The sequence below is a fragment of the Cornus florida genome, unplaced genomic scaffold, assembly GCF_030987335.1.
Source record: "Cornus florida cultivar Cherokee Brave unplaced genomic scaffold, ASM3098733v1 CherokeeBrave_3.0.0_Hap2_Chr06, whole genome shotgun sequence".
NCBI classification, from domain to species: domain Eukaryota; kingdom Viridiplantae; phylum Streptophyta; class Magnoliopsida; order Cornales; family Cornaceae; genus Cornus; species Cornus florida.
In genome coordinates, this window is record NW_026775576.1 from 17500497 (window position 1) to 17524663 (window position 24167).

A 24167-nucleotide genomic window follows, 5' to 3' on the forward strand; every position below is an offset into this window, starting at 1 on the left:
AGATTTCTTGGAGGGATAGAAGTGTAACTTGCTTCACGGACCCTTGATAATTATCCCATTTATTTGTAATAATGATTTCAATACTAATTATATATGTAATTATCCTCATTAATTTAAATGGGTCGTCTAGACTTATTGGGTAATTTAGTTTAACAAATTGGCCCGTACGTTATATTGGGCCAAAATTGGTAATGGTGGACCCATAATAGAAATTTATGGTTTTTTTTTTGGTAATTTGAGCTATTATTTATTTATTCGGGGGCAAGTAATTTGAGCTTTCTTTTATTGTTGAGTCCTCCATCAAACAGATTCACCACACTCGTCAATTCTAATTTCTAAGCAATCAACCACTAGCGCTTGGCACTTTTTGCCGTCCGAATCTATTCCTCCTTCTCACACACTCTCTCTCTCTTTATTTTATTATGTCGAGTTCTTTACGAAATGTGATGATAATTATAGTCAACAAATTATTATGTATATATGATATGAGATTGAGTGCGTTGCTCTGCTATATATACTGGGTATATATTTTTGTCCTCTCTATTCGGCCCTTCCATCAATTCTACCAACTAGCAGTAAGACACAGAGACAGGCCTGACTGAACCAATGAAGAAGCGTTACAGAAACGGAGAGATTTGGGACTTCGAGCACGAAATGGCGGTGGCGATGAGCCGAGAGGTAATACTGGGTTTGGACGGTGGCACCACCTCCACCGTCTGCGTATGCATCCCTTTTACCGACCCACTCCCTCACCCTCTCCCTGTTCTTGCTCGTGCCGAGGCGGGTTGCTCCAATCACAACAGTGTCGGCGGTATGTAATTCTTCGATATCTATGAATTTCTTGTGCTATTATTATTGATGCTTTATTTATGTGTTCATTGTGACATTACTTCATTTTAACCATTGATCATAATTCAGAAACTGCAATACACTATTCTTCTTTTTATTCTATTCTCATTCTTGCTAGATTAGTTTCTTGTGTTGTTTCAATTTTGTTATTCTTATTGACTACGCAGCAGAAGATGTCAACACAGATTAGAATCATAATTACCAGTTGTACGAATGATGAATGCGAAAGAAACGATACTAAAGCCCTCCAGAACTCACAAAATATGGTCTTTCTATTAGTTCTGTTATTCTGCCTGGTATCATATAGATGGGCAAAATAAAAGTATACAGATTAGGGTTAATAAAGTTATAATTCAATTTAGAAACTGCTTTTTTGCAAAGGTTTGATCATCAAAATACTAGTCGATGAAGCTCTAGTAAGCGTCGATCAAAACCTCTATAGATCGAAGTCTACTGCCATTTTAGAACTTGCATAAATTCAAAAACCGTTTCCATTTAGGTGGGAAAAAAAATTCAAAAACCGTAAGTTTCCCAGTACCCTTTTATGCATGTTTTGAAACAATTTAGGGAAAAAAAAAATTTCCAACACAATTTAGGGAATTAAATAAGTTCAAATCATGAAACTTGGAAACCCTAATAATGCATGCAATGAATCTTAATTTTGGTGAATGTATCAATGTATTAAATTACTTAAATTACCTTTTTACCCTTGTAGAAGAAGATTACTCAGATATCCTTAAGCGTAGCTTGGAATTCCTTTGACCTTGAGTAGGAGGTAATCAACTATTATTTTATTTATTTATTTTTATTGTTATTATTATTTTATTTATTTTTTTGTAAGTAAGAGTATATTAGAAAGCCTTCAAAAGGGGAACGCATCCTGGAAACTATATAAGGTCCGAAGCCAAAGAAGGGGACCTAAAGACCCAAGGAACCCAAAAACTAATCAATCCCTCTATAGATTTACAATTTCTCCCCATGACCCACCTAAAAAGAATACTAAAGATAATAAATTTCAAAGCCCCTATGGAAGATTCCTCCTTGTCAAAAGATCTTCTATTCTGCTCCTTCCAAACACACCACCAAACAGAAAGGGGGGTTGCCCTCCAAAAAATTACGAGCGTGGGCTCCCACAAAATAGCCTCTTCAAGCATCGATCATATCCCTTGAAGACCGGGGCATAACCCATTGGACGTCTAACAAACCAAAAATAAGGCTCCAACAGTCTAAACCATGGGGCAATGCAAAAGGAGGTGGCCCACAAACTTTCCATCCCTCTTGCACATGCAACACCAATAGTAACTTGTCTTCTCTTGCTCAGATTATCCATCATCAAAATCTTGCCCCAAACTGCGGTTCAAACGAAAAAGGCTACTCTGAGAGGGGCCTTCGAGCGCCAAATCATCTTCCAAGGGAAACTAGAACCATACAAGTTGGAAAGACAATAAAACAAGGAATGGATCTCAAACCTCCCTTGAGGAGAGGACACCCAAACAATGTAGTTAGGGCCTCTACCATCCATTAATGAATTTAACCAAGTTACATATTATAATAAAGTTGATCTTTCAACTCCAATAAATTCAGCACATGTACATTTTCATTTCTTGGAATATCAATCGCCTGAATTAAACAAGGTTTGACCTAGACTTCAATTTCTTTATGAACATTTTTTTGCTTTATTCCTTGCCATTAGGAATAAAAAAAAATGTAACATTGGAATTCAATAACTTATCCACAACTTTCTTTTTTAATACTCTGAAACACTGTCAATGTTTGGAATCTTCTTACGATCATCAATATTTTTGGTTCGACTTATTTTTTCGAATCATTAAGATTCTTTACACACAATTTGACTATTGACTTTTATTGCTTTATTATTTGTCACGGCTGGTTTTCCAATGAGATTACTTTCTTCCTATATTTTTTAATCAAATAAATATGTCATTTCATAATCATGTATAGTCTTATGAATCCATGGTTTATCTAAAAATAAAATGTCAAACTGAATCCTTAAGAGTTACATTACATGACACAGATCCTTTGATGGAGAGGAGACTTCTATTTGGTCTCTCAAATACATTATACTGAGCTCTTTATTCGTTTGGGTAAATGGGCGAAATTGTAAATCTGTGGGGATTTTGTAGATTTTGTTGATAGCTTGAAATTATAGTTGGCTGTTTTTGCTTTTCGCTTATGTTCTTGGGAGCGCTCCCCTTTTGAGCACCTTTAATGAAATATTACTTATCAAAGGGAGGAAAAGAAAAACTAAATTTAGTTTTTAATTTTTTATCAATGTTATAAAACCATCCTTAATCCTTGACTGAAAAACCTTTACAACCACTGTCTGATCCCATTGAACCTTTCCAAAGGTAAACCAATACAGCTTTTTGTCCAAAACTGAGTCATAATATAATATGAAAAATTACAACTCGAGCTAATTTTTTGTCATGAAAATTGCCAACTCAGTGAGACTAAGTTCTTAGAGTCAGGTTCAGGTTAATGTTAATAAGTCATTAACTGCATTGTTGAATGGTGCATTCCTTTGTTACCAACAGTAAAAAGTTCTGCACTTAGGGTGCCAGAGATAGTGGGTTTGCATTGGAAATTAATAGCTTTATTTTAGTATAAAATCTTCTTGTGTTTTCATAATATTTGATGTACTATATTAACTAATATTTTACTTATCAAAAAACAATATTTGATGTACTATATGATCTTTAGTTATTAGTTAAGAAAAACTTATTTTTGAACCTTGCGAAGGAGATTAAAATTTTCAGTTTTTTTTATTATACAGAAACTGCTGCAAAGGAGACATTAGAGCAGGTTATGGCAGATGCCCTTGCGAAGTCTGATTCCAATCGATCTGCCGTCCGAGCTGTTTGTTTATCTGTATCCGGTGTCAACCATCCAGCAGATCAACAAAGAATATTAAATTGGCTTAGGTTTGCTATCTTAGATCTATTTGCATTGTTTTTCCTCATACTTCTAAAATACATCCAACTTTTGCGCTAAACAATATTTTGCTCTTGTAACAAAACTAGTCATGCTCCTGATTGGCTACTGCAATCGTGACTCTAGAAAACAAAGAGATTTGGGGGCCAGGAAATACTGCCTCAAGAGATAATTCTGAGTGGTGTACTAATGCTGAAAAGTCGTGAAGTTGACAAAATGTAAAGAACAACACACTTATAGATGCACATTTTGGTTTACATTAGGAACGAACAGGTTCTTTTTCGTGATATGTCAAATTTTGTGGAGTGGTTAATGAATTTCTCAAATAACTTGGACCACTTGGTCTTCATTCATAATATCAGTGCATTTCGTTGATTTTTTAATCATTTGATATACTTGTATATTATCAGTTATTAACCCGATTGATAAGTTAACTGATTAAGAGCTTCTTTCGAAGGTTCAGATTTTTTTTGGCAATGATGCTGTAAACTATCTTAATTATGTTAGTGATAACTAGGAATTCTTATTAGGCACAATAAACTCACATAGCTTTACTACTTACCATTTAGTATTTATTATAGCTTGCAACTCCAATATCTGTGATGCGTTTAATAACCATTTCAGCCCTTTTCATCTCTTAATGGTTATGGTTTTCACTTCTTTATGTAGTCATGCATGAGTGCTATTGTTTTTCTTCTCCCATATAATAATGTTTAGAAATAAAAGCCATTACCTAGTACAGACTTTGATAAACGAGGGTTTTGGGTGGGTGGACAGTGTACAAACCTAACATTTGGTATTATTGTGCAAAGTGACTGCCTTGAAACTCGAATAGACGTCCTCATTTTTTTGCCACTGTAGAAGCAATGACTCCTAAGAATGTTCATAAAAATGATTTGGAATGTTTAACTTCCATGAGTGACAGAAGAAGATACACTGAGTAGCCAAACCTGGCCTAGTTGTGGTGGCTGGGGATGGCAATAACCCAGGTTGATAGCATGACACTACTTACTTTTTTTTTTTTTTTGGTGATAATTAAGATTGTATTAGAAAGCGTTCAAAGGGGAACACAACTCAGAGAACTACACAAAGCCAAAATGTCCACTAAACTCTCAAAGAGTCCAAAAATTCTACAATTTCCCCCATATATTTACAATTTCTCCCCAAAATCCAACAAAAAAAGAGAAAAAAGAATAAAGAACTTCAGCGCTCCCATAGGAGTCTCTTCACCATCAAAAGATCTCCTATTCCTTTCTGTCCATAAGCACCACCAAACACACAGAGGTGTTATCCTTTAAAAGTCACAGGCTTTGGCATCCACTAGACAACCTCTCCAAGCCTCAATCAAACCCCTAGAGGACCTAGGCATAACCCAATGGACCCCAAACAAACTCAACAAAAGGCCCCAACAATCTTGGGCTATAGGACAATGGAGCAAAAGCTGATCAACCGTCTCCTCGTCTCTCTTTCACATTCAACACCAATTAACCACAGTTTGTTTCCTCCTTCTCAGATTGTCCAAGGTAAGGATTTCCCCTAGAACAACCATCCATGCAAAAAAAGCCACCTTGGGAGGAGCCTTGGACCGCCACACAGCCTTCCATGGAAAAGAAGATCCTGGATCATCTGTGAGGACCCTATAAAAAGACCGCACACCAAATCTCCCTTGCATAAAAAGGACCCAAACGCAGGAATCCAAGCCCACCCCCACAATCTCCTAACGGTAAAGCAAAAGCAAAAGCCCAAAGACATCCTTGACCTTCGATCTTCATTATGTTCCCATTTTGTAGCCTATTTATACTAAAGTTACATTTTATATATTTATTTGTTGAAATATATAAATATTTCCATATAACAGTGGAGCAAAATCCTCCACCAATCACGGTGCCTCCTTTGACTATTGTACACCTTCCATATTTTCTTATTTTTACCATGCCTATATTTAGGCTCTTTGTACTGAAACAAAACATAGATCTGAATAATAGAAATGTAGCCCTTAGTGGCTCTTTGTCCATGGATGTAGGCCTTAGTGCCGAACCATGTATATGTCTGTGTTTCTCTCTTCCCTTTTCCTATTTGCATTTCTTATTTCCGCATCCAAATTTTAGCATAGTATCAAAGCCTAGATGTTCTTGTAATCCCATCTATAATTTGAGGGGGAGTATTGGAATTATTATCATAGAGCATATTCTCTATGTCTTCACTCTTCACATTCCATTTCCCGGCATTGTATAGGCTTTTCCTAGCTTAGTTCTGGACACCTTCTCATCATCTTTCGAGGCGTTTCTTTGGCAAGTTGGGCATTCATGATATTCACGCTCCATCTTGAGGGGGAGTGTTGAAATATATAAATATTTCTATATAATTGTGAAGCAAAATCCTCCACCAATCACGGTGATCCGGGCAATTTCCTATTTTCTTCCAACTATAAATATTTCTATATAACAGTGGAGCAAAATCCTCCACCAATCACGGGGCCTCCTTTGACTATTGTACACTTTCCATATTTTCTTATCTTTACCATGTCTGTATATAGTCTCTTTGTACTGAAACAAAACATAGATCTGAATAATATAAATGTAGTCCTTAGTGGCTCTTTGTCCATGGATGTAGGCCTTAGTGCCAAACCATGCATATGTCCGTGTTTCTCTCTTCCCTTTTCCTATTTGCATTTTTTATTTCCACATCCAAATTTTAACATGGTATCAGAGCCTAGATGTTCTTGTAATCCTATCTATAATTTGAGGTAGAGTATTGGTATTATTATCATGGAGCATATTCTCTATGTCTTCATTCTAATAGGCGATTTCAAGATTGAAAGAAAATATGTATATTGCCTTCCTTTGAATGGTTTACAATGCTTTAGTTAAATAGGACATACAAGGGGCTAAAAAAAGGAAACTACAAGCTGACTACAAGCTGTGACAGCAAACTACAGGCTGTAATTACAGGCTGTATACTAACAGAAGCTACAGGCTGTGCACTAATAGAAGCTATAGGTTATACACTAAAATATCCCCTAAAATCTGGTCATTGACTATCTATATTTACACGCCTATCATATCCCCTAAAATATGGTCTTATTAAAACCAAATATCTCTTTTTCAACACTCCCCCTCAAGCTGGCTTGTAGATGTCTTCCATAGCTAGCTTGCTTCTTAAAACTTCAAACTGTTTCTTGTGTAGTCCTTTGGTAAGGATGTCTGCAGCTTGTTCAGTAGTAGAGACATAAGGAATGCAAATCATACCACAGTCAAGCTTTTCCTTGATAAAGTGTTTGTCAACTTCCACATGTTTGGTTCTGTCGTGGAGGACTGGATTATGAGCAATTGAAATGGCAGCTTTGTTGTCACAGTAGACTCTCATTGGAGGAGAAACAATAACCTTCAAATCTTCAAGGAGTCTTTTTAACCATATAGCTTCGCAAATCCCATGGGCGAGTGCTCTGAACTCGGCTTCTGCACTACTCCTCGCTACTACATTTTGTTTCTTGCTTCGCCACGTGACTAAGTTTCCTCCAACGAAGGTGCAATATCCTGAGGTAGATCGTCTATCAACTATACTGCCTGCCCAATCAGCATCTGTGTACACCTCCACTTGTAAATGACCTTGTTTCTTGAACATAAGTCCTTTACCTGGTGAGCCCTTTAAGTACCTCAGAATCCTGTACACTGCTTCAAAGTGTTCCTGTCCAGGAGAGTGCATGAACTGACTCACCATACTGACTGCAAATGCTATATCTGGGCGTGTGTGAGATAAGTAAATTAGTCTTCCCACCAATCTCTGATATCTTTCACGATCAACCATATTCTCGGGTTCGGCAGCTTCTAACTTCAGGTTGACTTCAATTGGAGTGTCAGCAGCTTTACACCCGAGTAGTCCTGTCTCATTAAGCAAATCAAGTACATATTTTCGTTGATTCACGAAAATTCCTTCTCTTGACTTGGCAAATTCCATTCCAAGGAAGTATTTTAATGCTCCCAGATCTTTGACTTCAAAATCTTTAGCAAGTTTCTTCTTCAGTCTGGTCAACTCTTCAATGTCATCACATGTCAAAATTATATCATCCACATACACAATTAAAATGGCAATTTTCCCTTCCTCACCGTGTTTGTAGAACATGGTATGGTCTGCCTGACTCTGATGATACCCATGACTCTTCACAGCCTTTCCAAAACGTTCAAACCACGCTCTTGGAGACTGTTTCAAACCGTACAGGGATTTTTTGAGTTTACAGACTTTGCTCTGACTGTGTTTTCCTTCGAACCCAGGTGGCAAGCTCATAAACACTTCTTCTTCCAAGTCTCCATTTAAAAAGGCATTTTTTATGTCCAATTGATGTAATGGCCAATTAGAATTGACTGCCAACGACAATAAGACTCGGATAGAATTTATTTTTGCTACAGGAGCAAACGTCTCTTGGTAATCAATGCCGTACGTTTGCGTAAAACCTTTCACCACAAGTCTTGCCTTGTACCTTTCCACACTACCATCAGCTTTACACTTAATAGTGAAAACCCATTTACACCCAACAGTTTTCTTTCCTTTGGGTAAGTCAACTATTTCCCACGTTCCACTCCTTTTAAGAGCATTCATCTCCTCTAACACTGCTGATTTCCAATTCGGATCATCTAGTGCTTCCTGAATGTTTCTTGGAACAAACAAGTGAGAAATATTTGAAGTAAAGGCCCTATGTTTATGGGAAAGTTTATCATAAGACAAGTATTTGGCAATGGGATGCTGGGTACAGGTTCGGATTCCTTTTCTAACAGCTATAGGGATATCAAGGTCTACAGGAACTTGGCTAGGTGTCTCTGTACGATTAGAAATAGTAGGGACAACTGTAGACAAGTTAGGATTTAGAGTACCTTGAGTGTTCAGGGAGTCATTGCTCGGGACCTCTGATTGGCCTTGCTCAGGTACAATAGTAGGCTCTCTACTCTTTTGATGAGTCTTTTTTCTGTTATAAACCAGAAGCTCAGGATTCGGTTTTTTTGGAACCGTTGGTAGGATTTCTCCCCCTGTTGGAGATACAGTAAGGCTCGGCAGATTAGGACTAGGAGGCCCCGGGTTTCCTGATTCTAGAACATCATTTTCTTGTTTAAAAAGATCAGTGTTTGGAGTAAAGTGTGAGACAATAGTTTTAGGTAAGGGAATATTAGTAGAAATCTCCCAAAAATTTTCTTCACTCTCTTTCTCCCCCTGAAGAAAAGTTTTCTGAAAATAAGGATGATTTTCTAGAAAAAAAAACATCCATACTGATAAACATTTTTTTTGTTGTCGGATTGAAGCATTTGTACCCCTTTTTATTCGGGGCATACCCAACAAATACACATTTTTCAGCCCGAGGATCCAATTTAGATCGAAGTCTACTAGGTAAATGGACAAAGACAGTGCACCCAAATACTTTCAAAGGCAGGTTTGAATAAATCCGAGTTTCAGGAAAAGATTTTTTAAGGCTTTCAAGGGGTGTAAAATAGTTAAGAACACGAGTAGGCATCCTGTTAATCAAATATGTTGCTGTTAAAACGGCTTCACCCCACAAATACTTAGGAACATTCATTGAAAACATGATGGCACGAGAAACTTCAAGTAAATGTTTATTCTTTCTTTCAGCAATTCCGTTTTGTTGGGGTGTGTCAACACAAGTGGATTGGTGAAAAATTCCTTTTTCTGTTAAAAAACTTCCTAACACTTCATTAAAGTATTCGGTGCCGTTATCAGTATGAAGAATGCCAATTTTTGTTTGAAATTGATTTTCAATCATCATATAAAAATCCTTGAATAATTTTTCAACTTCAGATTTTTCATTCATTAAATACACCCAACACAAACGTGTATGATCATCAATAAAAGTCACAAACCATTTTTTTCCAGAAAGAGTTGTGATCCTAGAAGGCCCCCAAACATCGCTATGGATTAAATAAAATGGTTTTGATGTTTGGTAAGGTTTAGGAGAATACGTAGTACGATGACTCTTTGATAAAAAACAATTCTCACAATAAAAAGATGAACAATCCAATCCTTTAAACAAATAAGGAAATAATTTTTTAAGATAAGGGAAACTAGGATGCCCTAGTCTAAAATGCCATAGCATTATTTGTTCTCTAACAGGGATAGAACGAAAACTACTCAAACCTTGAGCCTTTTTATTACTTGAAATATCATCTTCAAAATAGTAGAGACCATCTATCATCTTAGCACTGCCAATCGTCTTCCCCAAGCTCTGGTCCTGAAATTCACAATAGGATTCAAAAAAGATAACACGACAATTAGAGTCTTTGGACAATTTACTAACTGATAAAAGGTTACAAGCAAGCTTAGGGACATGAAGGACAGACTTAAGATCAATAATTTTTGAAAGTTTCACTAAACCTTTGCCTGCAATAGGAGAATAAGAACCATCAGCTATTCTGATTTTTTTTTCAGAGCCAGAACAGGGTGAATAAGTTTGAAATAAATGAGAACAACTTGTCATATGGTCAGAAGCCCCTGAATCAATGATCCATGGGGTAACACTGGAATTTGAACGACAAGATAAGGCCTTCGGGTTGTTACCTGTTTGAGCAAGAGAAACATTAGGAGTACCAGATGAGGAATTGAATTTCAGCAATTTTAGAAGATGATCCATCTGTTCTTTGCTGAAGGGAAGTGCCTCGGCTTCATGAGCTGATGGGGCTCGGTTGAATCTGCCTTCCTGGTTGAATCTGCCTTCCTGCTTACTCTTCCAATTCGCTGGTTTACCATGAATTTTCCAGCAGGTTTCACGGGTATGGTGAGGCTTGTTGCAGTGGTCACACCAAAGACGGGGCTTTTCATTATATTTCCTGCCAATATTCGCTTCAGATGCGACCAAGGCAGAGGTCTCAACAGCACCATTTGATAACTTTTTTCCAAGCATGACCAGCCTGCGACTTTCCTCTCTTCGAACCTCGGAGAAGACTTCACCGATTAAAGGCAAGGGTTGTCGTCCAATTATTCTGCCTCTCACTTCATCAAACTCGACATTGAGTCCAATGAGAAACTTGAAGATGCGGTTGTCTTCCACCTTCTTTTTGTAATGGTTGCAATCTTCAGGCGATTTCCACTCATAATCGTTGAACAAATCAAGGTCCTGCCACAAACGTTTCAGAGAGTTGAAATATTTTGTAACACTGTTATCTCCTTGACGGATCTCTCCGAGTTTCAGCGTTAGTTCATAGACTTGAGACTGATTTCCTAGGTCTGAATACATTTGGTTGACATTGTCCCAAAGTTCTTTTGCTGTGTGGTAACACATATAATTAGAACTGATGTCCTCCTCCATAGAATTCACCAACCAGGTCATCACCATCGAATTCTCTGCATCCCAGGTCGAGTAGGATGGATCTTCAGGTTTTGGTTCCTTCTTTTCTCCTGTTAGGTAGCTGATTTTGCCTCTGCCTCGGATATACATCCGCACGGACTGGGACCAGCGAAGGAAGTTTTCACCATTTAGCCGAATTGTGGTAATCTGGACCGAGTGTGTCTGAGAGTTTTGGACTTGGGACTCAAAGGTCTTGGTCTTGGACTCAGGTATGTCATCAGACATGGTGATTAGAGTTGTTTGGAAGAGAAAAAAAAAAGGAACAGCTAGGGGTTTTTTTTTCAGAAGAATCGGTAAGATGCTCTGATACCAAATAGGCGATTTCAAGATTGAAAGAAAATCTGTATATTGCCTTCCTTTGAATGGTTTACAATGCTTTAGTTAAATAGGACATACAAGGGGCTAAAAAAAGGAAACTACAAGCTGACTACAAGCTGTGACAGCAAACTACAGGCTGTAATTACAGGCTGTATACTAACAGAAGCTACAGGCTGTGCACTAATAGAAGCTATAGGTTATACACTAAAATATCCCCTAAAATCTGGTCATTGACTATCTATATTTACACGCCTATCATATCCTCTAAAATATGGTCTTATTAAAACCAAATATCTCTTTTTCAACAATTCTTCACATTCCATTTCCCAGCATAGTTCCGGTCCATTTCCCGGCATAGTTCCGGCCCATTTCCCGGCGTTGTTCCTGCTTTTCTGGCTTAGTTCGGGCCGTTTTCCCCTGCGTGGTTCCAGCCGTTTTCGCTGGTGAGTTCTAGTTTATTTTCCCCGGCAAGATCTGGTCATTTTCCCCGGCAAGATTTGGTCAATTCCTAGCTTTGTTCCGGACACCTCATCATCTTTCGAGGCGTTTCTTTGGTAAGTTAGGCATTCATGATATTCATGCTCCAACTTGAGGGGGAGTGTTGAAATATATAAATATTAATATAATTGTGGAGCAAAATCCTCCACTAATCACTGTGATCCGGGTAATTTCGTATTTTCTTCCAATTATAAATATTTCTATATAACGGTGGAATCACAGTGCCTCCTTTGACTATTGTATATCTTCCATATTTTCTTATCTTTACCATGCCTTTGTATAGGCCCTTTGTACTGAAACAAAAACATAGATCTGAATAATAGAAATGTAGCCCTTAGTGGCTCTTTGTCCATGGATGTAGGTCTTAGTGGCAAACCATGTATATGCTTGTGCTTCTCTCTTTCCTTTTCCTATTTGCATTTCTTATTTCCGCATCCAAATTTTAACATTATTATTTTTTATTTTAAACGAGGGCCGGCATTAGTGCAATGATATGGTTGCAACCTTGTGACTTAGAAGTCATGAGTTCGAAATTGGAAACAGCCCCTCTCTGCATGTTGAGGTAAGATTGCGTACATCTGACCCTCTAAAGACCCCATAATAGTAGGAGTCTCGTGCATTGGGCTAGCCTATTTACTTTTTATTTTAAACCCTCTTGATTTTTGGACTTCTATCCAAAACAATATTATATTGTTCAACCCTGTTTCATTTTTATTATTTTAAGTAATATCATCCGAATTAGGACTAAAATTGAAGATTATATTTATATGGTACTTATTTTGGGTCACACCTGGGTCTCTAATACCTTAATAAAATCTAAAACATATAAAATATGGCAAGTGTTTTGTTAAAAATGTCGATTTGTGGTTGGGACTTGGGGTGATGTGTTCAGTGCTGGTGACATATATAACATCCGCACCCTACACTTGTTTCTGAACCATATTCGTTCCTTTAGAGAAAGTAGGAGCAGTTCCACCGCATTAAATTTTTGTATTTCCATCTCTATTGCAAACCTGGGTAGCTGAATGTTCTCTCCCTAAATACTTATGCAGCAAGACCTTGTTCTATATCATAGATAGCTTACTTTTCCTGTATACTGCTACTCTCACAATATCAATTTAATTTTTATTGTCACTAATGCCAAAGTACTTTCCCCTTTCTATATGTCTGGTTCTCATATTCCTATCTAATCAATATTGTATTAATTCAATACTGAGCTTTGGCTTTATGTACTCAGAGACATATTCCCAAGCCACGTTAAGCTATTTGTTCATAATGACGCTGTGGCTGCTCTGGCAAGTGGAACAATGGGAAAGCTTCATGGATGTGTTCTAATTGCTGGTACGGGAACCATCGCTTATGGATTTACGGAAGATGGCAGAGAAGCGCGAGCTGCTGGTGCAGGACCTGTCTTGGGTGATTGGGGAAGGTATATGCTATATAATAGTTATGGTTTGTTCTCCACACCACGTGCATGAAGAAAAAGTGCTCTCTCTCCCCACAAACTGTTGCATAAAATCATGCAAAACATTAAAAGAGGCTGTGATGGCCATATTAATCTATGTATGTTAAGCATTTGGAAAAAGCTAAGTTTGTTCAACTAATAATCCTTTTTCAACCAACATCTTCTTGCAACAGCATTTATAACTGATTAAAATTCATAATGATGTTGCAGCATGTATAAGCTTAATGCTTCGTTCCTTAGGAAAGAAAAAATTTGGATGGAAGGGAGAGAAGAAGGGATGGATGAAACATCCCTAGAGAAGAAGTTATGTCCTTCCATCTTTTTGTTCTGTTCGATGGAAGAGAAGAGAATAAGCTCACAATTTATTTCGTTCATTAAGAGAAGTGCAAACAATTCCTTGAAGGGGTGTGTGTGAGTATCAACTAGGAAAAAGAAGAAGAGGAAAGAGAGTTTTAAATTGTTATTACAATTATACCCATCAATATCTATAATATTATAATTTATAGAGGACAATATTGTAATTTAAAAGTTGTATAATTTAGAATTGTATTATAATTCAAAACTTCCATAATAGCACCAATTGTCTTCCCTCCTCTCTTCTGTCCATATTTGGAGGGATGAAAATTTGTAAAGGAGGATGACTCATCCCTCCTATTATCCTTTCTCCCCTTGTCTCCTCTCTACTGAATGAAGGAAGTTTGTTCCTTCCTTCCTATTTTCCCTCCACTCTTCTTCCTTTCTTCCTACCGAAAAAAGCATAAATATATCTAGAAGAATCAAAAGTTTGGTAGGTATTTCTTCTTCATTATTTTTATTTTTTATTTTTGTTTTGTGGGGGAATCAGAGGGTGATGGGGACCCACCTCACATCCACACACACATTGATGCCCAACAGGTACTTGAACCCTAAAAATCCTAGGTGAGGAAGCATGAAGAAGATAATTATAAAGAGGAACGTGTAAAGATGCCAAATATACCAAACAACAATTATGACAATTATGATTTATGGTTGTTGCTCTCTCCCTCTCTCTCTATGACATGCATGTCATTTCTGTTCTATCCGTGCCTAATTACTAGATGGTATTTTGAGAGTGACACGGTCAGAAACCCATTAATGAATTCACAGTCAAAATAGACCTAGAAGAAAAAGATGCGCGGGGTGGCGGCGGCGATGTGGTTCAATAGGGCATTCGTCTCCTTTAGTTTAACCAGATTTTAATTTAAGCGGCATAATCAAGCAATTCAGTAATATATAAATCAAGTAAAGCAAATACCATTTTGAGCTGATGTTCTAATTAGTTTTACTATAAGCTAAATTCAATGAACTTATTTTGCATTATCCATCTTCTAATCTCTCCATTTAGCTGAGATATGACCATTATGAGTTCTATTGATGCATTCATATATGCTAGAATTTCTTTATTTTTTTTCGTTTCCTTTTTGGCAATTTTATATGAACTTGGAAAATATTTTTTTGTTTACCTGTAGTGGATATGGAATCGGTGCACAGGCATTGACTGCAGTAATAAGGGCTCATGACGGTCGAGGTCTGCGTACAAGTCTTACGCATAGAATTTTACAGACACTTGAACTTTCTTCTCCAGATGAACTCATCGGGTATTTAGTCAATTTCCTGTGACTATCATGATCACATATAATCCTACAGTTACTAAAAGTTCTTTTGGAACTTAGTTTGTGCAGCCCCATATGAACAGACATTACATGTATAAATATACATTGTGGGAAGGTTATATTTCATTAATTTGGGGACCAGGTAGGCAATTCTTTGTACGCACAAGCAAAGAAAATCCACAGTTTATACGGATCAAGTAATGACTGTTTTTTAGGGAATTTAATTATTCAGCATGGTCAAAATTTAGGACAAAAGATAAAGTCTGTTTTTTATGCTGGATTTCTCTATGCTTTTGCATTTATTATTCATTTATTATGCTGGAATTAGTCTGGTGTTATATGTTCTACTTGGGAGATTTCATAAAAATTTGAATGCATGTGGAAGCACCTTTGTTCACAATTGGTGAACTAATTTTACACATTTTTACCATTTGAATTTTTTCACTCTCTATTTCACCTCTGAACACCACATTTTTGTGTATAGAGCTGCGCTAGGTGCTATTGTTTTTTGAGATAGATTTTACTAAACTAATTTTCTTTCTTGAATTAATTTTTTAATGAAACATTCCATTTTTTTGAGCATCTTTCTTTGTAATGACTATATACAACATTACCCTTAACATGATAGGTTATAATGAATTTAAAGAAGGATTATGAACTACAAATGTTTCTTTTATTTGAATTTAGGTGGACCTATGCAGATCCATCTTGGGCTCGAATTGCAGCTCTTGTTCCAGTTGTGGTGTCTTGTGCAGAGGCAGGTGATCAAGTTGCAAATAAGATCTTGCTAGAAGCAGTTCAAGAGTTGTCTTCAAGTGTGAAAGCTGTTGTTCAAAGACTGGGCTTGACTGGTGAAGGTGTGTTACAAAACTAAAACTAAAGGAGTTTATTTGATTAAAATTTTCCCTCTAGTTGCGTGGGCAAATATGATAAAAGCTTTATACTCTTTGAGCCTTTTCATTGTTAATAAGGAGCTGTGGCTCAGTTTCAGGGAAGGCATCCTGTATGTATGGAGTCCCACCTCTTGCCATGTAAGAACCACATGGGCAGGCTGAGAAGCATGAATACACTTGGAAAATAAAATTGTTGAAACTAGGGTTTGAGAGAGAGAGAGAGAGAGCAGTTTCTCATCTCTATGCCCATATTTATATCATTAAAGAACCAGAACCAAGACCCTTGGTAAAAACATTAACTAGTTGTCCCCCAGAACCACCCTTGGTAAAAACATTACTAGTTGTCCCTCAGGCTTTGCAAAAGGGATAGAAATCATGCCATCATTGAGCTTGTCCTTGATGAAATACCTGTTAATCTCACTATGTTTTGTCCTGTCATGTTGAACTGGATTATAAGCAATGTTGATAGCCACCTTATGATCGCATAACCTCATGGGTCCACCATCACTGAATATTACTACTGAATCCCAGATCACTCATCAAGGTCTGAAGCCATGTAAGCTTATATATTCCATGTGCTATAGCTCAGTATTCAGCTTCTACGTTAGATCTAGTCACCACTTATTGTTTCTTAGTTCACCAAGTGACTATATTACCACTAATAAAGGTGCAGTAACTTGAACTAGACCACCTATCATCATTTGAACCTACCCAGTCAGCATCTTTAGAGGCTTCTAGCTTTAGATGACCATGATTAAGGAAAAAAAAAAAAAAATTTCCTTTCCTTGGAGCAGACCTTAGGTATCTCCAAATACGATAGACAACCCTCCTAGTGAGTGTTGCAAGGATCATTCATAAATTGGTTGGGAACAACTATTGCATAGGCTAAATCTGAACGCATATGAGAGATAATATAAGCCTTTCAACAAGTCTCTGATCTCTTTATCTACTTGGTTGCCTATACCACCTTCAAATTGATGCTTAACCTAGCCGCCTCGGTAGGTGCATCTATTGGTTTCCATTCTAGCGCCATTCTTTTTCAAGGGATCAATAATGTACTTCCTTTGGGAGATGAAAATACCCTTGTTAGATCTAGCAACCTCAATCACCAAGAATATAGTACAAATTACCCAAGTGGGTTTCAAACTCCCTAGCTAGATGAGCTTTCAAGCGATATACTTCCTTAGTATCATCACGAGTTACACAAGTCACTACTATGTCATCAACATAAACAATAAGAACTGTGGTCTTGCCCCTTGTTCACTTGATGTACATGTATGATCTACGTGACCTTTTTGTATCCAAATTTTACATAACCATATGAAATATTTTAAAGCACACACTTGGAGATTGCTTCAGCTAGTAAACAGACCTTTTTAATTTACGCACCTTCAGTTCAGTTATTAAAGAAGAAATCCTCCTCTTCCTCTAAATCTCTATGCAGGAATGCATTCTTCACATTCACCTATTGAAACCCGAGCCATAGTTGATAGCGCAGTAGAGAAGACTCGGATGGCATTCATCTTCGTGATTGACGCAAATGTCTCCTTATAATCTATATAATTTGTCTTAATTAGTCCTTTGGTAACCAATTTTGCTTTACATATGTCAATTATTGCTTTATAAATAGTAGACTCGTCACCTAACAAAGTATGTAAGGGTAATGATGTTGGAGTTGGAGTAGAAGCTCGAGATTGCCATTAACCTGGGGGAATATGGGTGTTATTCCTATCCTCCTTACCTTTGGAACAACGTGCATGTTTTTGCAAGTCCTCCCTATCCAATCTCCCACGAGAAAAGTGCACCTCCTCAGGTTTTGTAGGATTCTCCTCCTTAATAGTAATTTGCTTCTCCTCACCATGAACTCTTTGTTATGTATTTGAAGTTGTTAGTTCATCTAAAATTATTGTAAATAAAAACATTACTTAGTACTATCCTTGGTTCAATGTTACGTTTGTAGAAAATCACTAGTGTCGCGACTCTCGCCACATATAGAACGAACTCATGTCTTTGTATTCCTATGTATATCCTGAATAATCTTTAACCAACTTCTTATAGGGATTTTTTTCCTCTGTCACTCAACTATATATCTTGGTACTTGGTACTCTATCATATGCTTTTTCTAAGTATAAACTCATATGTTGATCTTTTTGTTTATTCCAATAATCCTTAACTAATTGTCGTATTAAGTAAATAGCCTCCATTTTAGATCTTATTGGCATATATCCAAATTTGTTATTTACCACGGTAGATTCCCTCTTCTTGTTTTGATAAGTAAAGATTGTATAAAAAACGTTCAAAAGGGGAACATATTCCTCAAAAGCTACACAAGGCCAAATAGAGCCTTTAAACCCTCAACGAGTCCAAAAAATCTATGAGTTCCTCCGAGAATTTACAGTATCTCCCTAGAACCCAACAAAAAAGGGTACTTATAATGGAGAACTTCAACGACCAATAGGATTTGTTACCCAAGGAAGTGGGTAACAAATCCTATTGGTCGTTGAAGTTCTCCATTATAAGTACCCTTTTTTGTTGGGTTCTAGGGAGAAACTGTAAATCCTCGGAGGAACTCGTGGATCTGCTAGATCTGCAAATCCGTATCGTGGCCCATCGATATTTTTGGATGATGATTCGGTTCGAAGAAGAAGAGATGATCTTCGGTTGGTGTCTGGTTGGGAAATTTGATAAGGAAGTGGGTGATGGGGCTCAGATCGCAGCTTGGGCCTCGCGTACTTGGAAGGTATCCTCAGGTGTAACGGTTTCGACTCTGCCGGATTCCTTACTGCTTTTCCGGTTCCCCTCCTCGACCGAAGCCTCTCGTGTTCTCAAAGGGGGTCGCCGTGACTGGGGAACGGCATCTCTGTGTTTGGAGGCTTGGAGCTTTCGGGTAGGGTGCTCGGATGAGTTGAAAGAGAAGGGGCTGAAGAAGGTAACGCTGTACGGTCTTCCTCTCCACCTTTGGAGTCATGCTCTGTTCGTGACAGTCGGCGATCTTTGTGGTGGGTTTATTTGGGTGGATGCTGATGAAGCTTTGGATGCTGAACGAGTTCGCATCACCGTCTCTGATGGTCGAAGTTGCCCTCTGTTTGTATTCATTCACGATGAACAGTTTTGCTATAAAGTGTTTATTTGGGAGGAGAAGCCTCCCGAGCTTGTCCCCACGACTGATAGCTTGGAAGGCGGTGATGGTTCGCACTTGCTCAAGGAGAAAGAATGGTTACGGTGGGAATCCATGGGGAAAAAAGGAATGGCTGATTTTCAGAGGTGGGAAGAATGGAGAGATGCGCTATGGATACGTAATTCCGAATGCTTTAAACGGATTTTCAATCAGAAGCAGAACCGGAAGGAAGGGCTCCTTGCCTTTCAGAATCACCGACGGCAAGAAGGGTTTCAGACGTTGCAGAGGGGTGGAGGTCTCGTCGGAAATGGTCGTCGGCCTTTTATGCAGCAACGGGATCATTCAAGACGACGCGGTGTTCTTCACTCCTTTCAGGCGCGTGGGAGGGGGTGGTTTCCTTATTGTCCATGTGGTTGGCGCTCAGGCCCTATACGTTCCTAGTGGAGAACAGCTATTCCCACGATCATTTCAAATTCTAACTCTGCTGGGCTGAATGGTGGGCTTGGTTCCAGGGCTTTCGTTTCTTCAAATGTTTTGCCTAAGCCTACTGGACTCCTTATTGGGCCTAAAAGACCTCCTTCAGTTTATAAGAGGCCTATTTCTGGTATTGTGGATGGCGGGCCGTGTCCCATTTACTCTAAAGAATTGTCTGTTGGTGGACAGTGTACCCAATCTTCTAAAGAAGCTACTGTTGGTGGGCCGAGCGTCCATTCTCCTAAAGTTTTTTCTGTTAGTGGGCCGAGCGTCCACTATTCTAAAGAAACTTATGTTGATGAGGATTTGGGGGTTAAGGTTGGACAGAACTGTGGATCTGGGTTGCGGTCTAACAGTTTCGAGCCCTTGTCTTCATTAGGAGATGTCTCAGGAGATGCCTTGGCTCCTTGTGCAACTGGTTCGATGAGAGCGAGAATTAAGGGAGATCGGAGAGTGAAGGAGCAGGTGCTAAGACATCGTTTGCCTAAGAAAAAGGTTATCCTTCCTGCTTTTCGCAAAAAATGGTCTTGAAAGGAAAAGCAAAAATGGGTGGCGTCTTCGCAGATGGGTTTTGACTCCGGTATGTTTTCAGTTCCTTCAAGTTCTCCCTCTCCTAAGATGTGTTCTCCTTTCTTGGGGGGGTCGACCACTTCTTTGGGACTGGAGTTGGGTGGTTCTACTAATGTTTCTCACTCTTTAGCTTCGGTGGGTGAGAGGGAATTTGTTTTGACAGACAGGCCGGATGGTGTTGCTGGGAATCGACTTGGCTTTTCTCGGAGATGTGATGGCTTGTGTGAGGGGGTTACAGTTTGTGTAGGTCGGGATGTAAAATTGAAACTTGATGATGATACGGCCTCAATTCTGCTGAAGGAGTTACGAAACCATTTGGCTTCGAAAGGTTTTTTCTGTGATTCAGGAGGAGTTTTGACTGAGGAGGAGCCTGTTTCGCAGTTTTGTTCGCATTCTTCTTCTGTTCTTGATGATTGGGAGGAAGCTGCAGGTTCTTCTTTTAATGGGGATTCGGGCATGATTCCATGGGAAGACTTGGAACAAGCAGTGAATTTGGCTGTGCCTTTGGCTGTTGTCCCCCCCGGAGGGAATTGGACCAGTGCCTTGACAAATGTTGGGGTGAATGACACTGAGGAGGAGTGGGTGAGGGAGAAGGGTCTGGAAGTGGGCCCTCTGCTGGGTGTTTCTTTTGAGGGCAGGGTGGATGAGGCGATGTGTTTGTTTAATGATGTTCTCAAATCTCATTTTCAGAAAAAGGAGGGTGATAAGGTGGGGTTGCAGGAGGAGAAAGGGGAGACAGTGATGCAAATTCCAAATGACCTTATCACATATGAGAGGAGAAATCGGGGGTCCAGATCAGGTGGGAAAGGTGGAGGAAGGGAAGGAGGGTTGGTTATTCCAAGTGTTTCCTAATGAAGCTACAAATTCTTTCATGGAATGTTCGGGGTCTCAATGACCCGGTTAGGAGGAAAGTAGTGAAGTCGGTTATTCGTAAAGGTGGGGGCCATGTGGTGTGCCTCCAAGAGACTAAGTTTGCTTCGATGTCTGACAGGATTGTGAGGAGTCTTTGGGGTGGGAGATTTGTGGAGTGGATTGCTTTGGATGCTGTTGGTTCCTCGGGGGGCATCTTAATTATGTGGGATAACAGATGGGTGTCTAAAGTGGATGCTCAGGTTGGGCGTTTCTCTATTTCATGTGTTCTTACTTTGGCTGAGGATGGGGTTCATTGGGTTTTTTCGGGTGTCTACGGTCCTTCGGAGGACGGTTTGCACCATTTACTTTGGGAGGAGTTGGGAGAGATTAGAAGTCGTTGGTGTTTGCCTTGGTGTATTGGTGGGGACTTTAATGCTGTTCGTTCTCCGTTTGAGAGGTCAACGGGAGGTAGGTGGACATCTGATATGGAGGCTTTCTCGGAGTTTATTGATGAGTTTGGATTGATTGATTTGCCTTTGGTTGGAGGGCCTTTAACTGGGTCCAGTGGCCGATCTCCTCCTACCCTTTCTCGGATTGACAGATTCCTTGTGTCCGGGGAGTGGGAGGAGAGGTTCTCTGATGTTGTTCAGGCTACATTGGCTCGTCCTTTCTCTGACCATGTTCCGTTGATGTTGGATTATGGCGGTTTGTGCAGTAAGCGCTCTCCTTTCAGATTTGAGAACATGTGGTTGCGGGCTGAGGGCTTTCTGGAGAGGGTCCGTCTCTGGTGGGAAAGGTATGGTGTGGTTGGCACCCCTAGTCATGTGCTAGCAGGCAAATCGCGTCTTTTAAAGGATAATCTTAAGACTTGGAATAAAGAGGTTTTTGGGAACCTCGAATGGAGGAAAAATCGGATTCTTGCTGAAATAGCGGCTATTGATCAGATGGAGGGTCAAGGGGATTTGGTGGATTCTTTGAAGGCTAGGAGGGCGGAGTGCAAGGCGGAGTTTACTGAGATTGCTGTCTTGGAGGAGATCTCGTGGAGGCAAAAATCTCGAGCTTTGTGGCTTAAGGAGGGGGATCGAAACACTAAATTTTTCCACAGATTGGCTAATGCTCATAGAAGAGGCAATCATATAGGGAGGATTCGAATCGAGGGGGTCATTTTTTGTAAGAAGGAGGAGATTCGCAAAGGATTCTCAGAATTTTTTGAGAATTTGTTCAACGAGTCTGTTGAGTGGAGACCTTTGCTCGAAGGGTTGCAGTTTGACTCCATTTCTGAGGAGGAGTGTTTGGGCTTGGAGTTGCCTTTTTCTGAGGAGGAAGTTCTGTTTGCTTTAAAGAGTTGCAATGGGGATAAGGCCCCAGTTCCAGATGGTTTTACTATGAGATTTCTTCTTGAATGTTGGGAAGTGGTTAAAGGAGAGGTGATGGGCACTTTCCATGCTTTCCATTCTCGGGAATCTTTTGAGAAAAGCTTGAATGCCACGTTCATTGCTCTCATTCCAAAAAAGGGAGGTGCTTTGGATGTTAGAGATTTTCGCCTTATTAGCCTGGTGGGTTGCATCTACAAGCTGATTGCCAAGGTGCTTGCTTCAAGGTTGAGGAAAGTGTTGGATGGCATCATTTCGGACTCTCAAAACGCTTTTGTAGGAGGCCATCAAATTTTGGATTCAATCCTTATTGCAAGTGAGTGTGTGGACTCCAGATTGCGTAGTGGAACCCCGGGTGTTCTTTGTAAGTTGGACATTGAGAAGGCGTGTGACCATGTAAGTTAGAGCTTTCTTCTGTACCTGATGGGGAGGATGGGGTTCGGCGATAGATGGAGGAGATTGATTCATTTTTGTATTTCCAGTGCTCGCTTTCCGATCCTTGTTAATGGTGCTCCTACTGGTTTTTTCTCTAGTTCAAGGGGCTTAAGACAGGGAGATCCCCTTTCCCCCCTCTTGTTCTTGTTTGTGATGGAGGCCCTTAGTAGATTGATAAGAAGGGCTACCGAGTTGGGTCTTTTGAGAGGCTTTCGGGTGGGCAGAGAGGCAGATTCTCAGTTGGAAATCTCTCATTTGATGTTTGCTGATGACATTTTAGTTCTTTGTGATGCGAACGTTTCTCAGATTAGATATTTGAGATGTGTTTTGATTTGGTTCCAAGTTGTTTCCGGCCTTAAAGTGAATGTGGGAAAAAGTGTTTTGGTGCCGGTTGGGGAGGTCCCTGAGATTGAGACTTTTGTTGATATTCTTGGTTGTCGTATTGGTTCATTTCCCATTGCTTACTTAGGATTGCCTCTGGGAGCTCCTTCGAGGTGTGTGGGGATTTGGGATCCAGTGGTGGACAGATTTGAGAGAAGGTTGGCGGGTTGGAAGAAGCAGTATCTCTCCAAGGGCGGTAGTCTCACGCTGATTAAGAGCACCCTCTCTTGTCTTCCCACTTATTTTATCTCTCTTTTCCAGATTCCCTCTTCAGTTGCGGAAAGGATAGAGAGGTTGCAGCGTAATTTTCTATGGGGGGGTGGAGGTGAAGAGTTTAAGTTTCATTTGGTGAGATGGGACCAAGTTTGCAGGCCAATTCGCAATGGTGGGTTAGGTCTCCGTAAATTGGTGCCCTTTAATAAGGCCCTCCTTGGGAAATGGTTGTGGAGGTTCGGCGTGGAGAGACATCGGCTTTGGAGGAGGGTTGTGGCATGTCGTTTTGGGGAAATGAGAGGAGGGTGGAGTTCTTTGGAAGTTAGAGATCCTCGGGGGGTGGGGGTTTGGAAATTTATTCGGAAGGGTTGGGATGATTTTTCCAAGCACATTCGGTTTCGTCTCAGAGATGGGAGGAGGATTCGCTTCTAGGAGGATGTGTGGTGTGGAGATGGGCCTCTTGCCCTCGCCTTTCCTCAGCTTTACAGGATTGCTATGGATAAGCAGGCCATGGTGGTTAACTGTTATCATCTTGATAATGGAAGACTGGTTTGGGATGTTCGATTCAGGCGTTCCTTTCAGGATTGGGAGATCGAGGAGGTCATTCGTTTCTTGGAGTTGTTATATCGCCAGAGGATTGTGGAGGAGGATTCAGACTGTTGGTCTTGGATTGCAAACTCTCAGGGGCGCTTTGAGGTGAGGTCTTTCTTCAAGTGCCTCTCTTTTGTTCCTGGAGTTCGTTTCCCTTGGAAGTCTGTTTGGCAATCCAAGGCTCTTCTTAATGTGGCTTTCTTTGTGTG

The 24167-nt window shown here is 39.6% G+C and overlaps 1 protein-coding gene across 1 annotated transcript in view; it reads left to right on the forward strand.

The window, feature by feature from the left end:
• The first annotated feature begins 363 nt into the window (after nt 1–363).
• Nucleotides 364–24167, forward strand: part of LOC132311137 (uncharacterized) — a 32332-nt gene continuing 8528 nt past the window's right edge. Inside the window, exons 1-5 of the mRNA XM_059808878.1 lie at nt 364–811; nt 3644–3791; nt 13200–13391; nt 14915–15043; nt 15746–15915. Of these exons, the coding sequence (XP_059664861.1) occupies nt 607–811; nt 3644–3791; nt 13200–13391; nt 14915–15043; nt 15746–15915 (844 nt within the window). The 5' untranslated portion in view covers nt 364–606. The remainder of the gene's footprint in view (nt 812–3643; nt 3792–13199; nt 13392–14914; nt 15044–15745; nt 15916–24167) is intronic.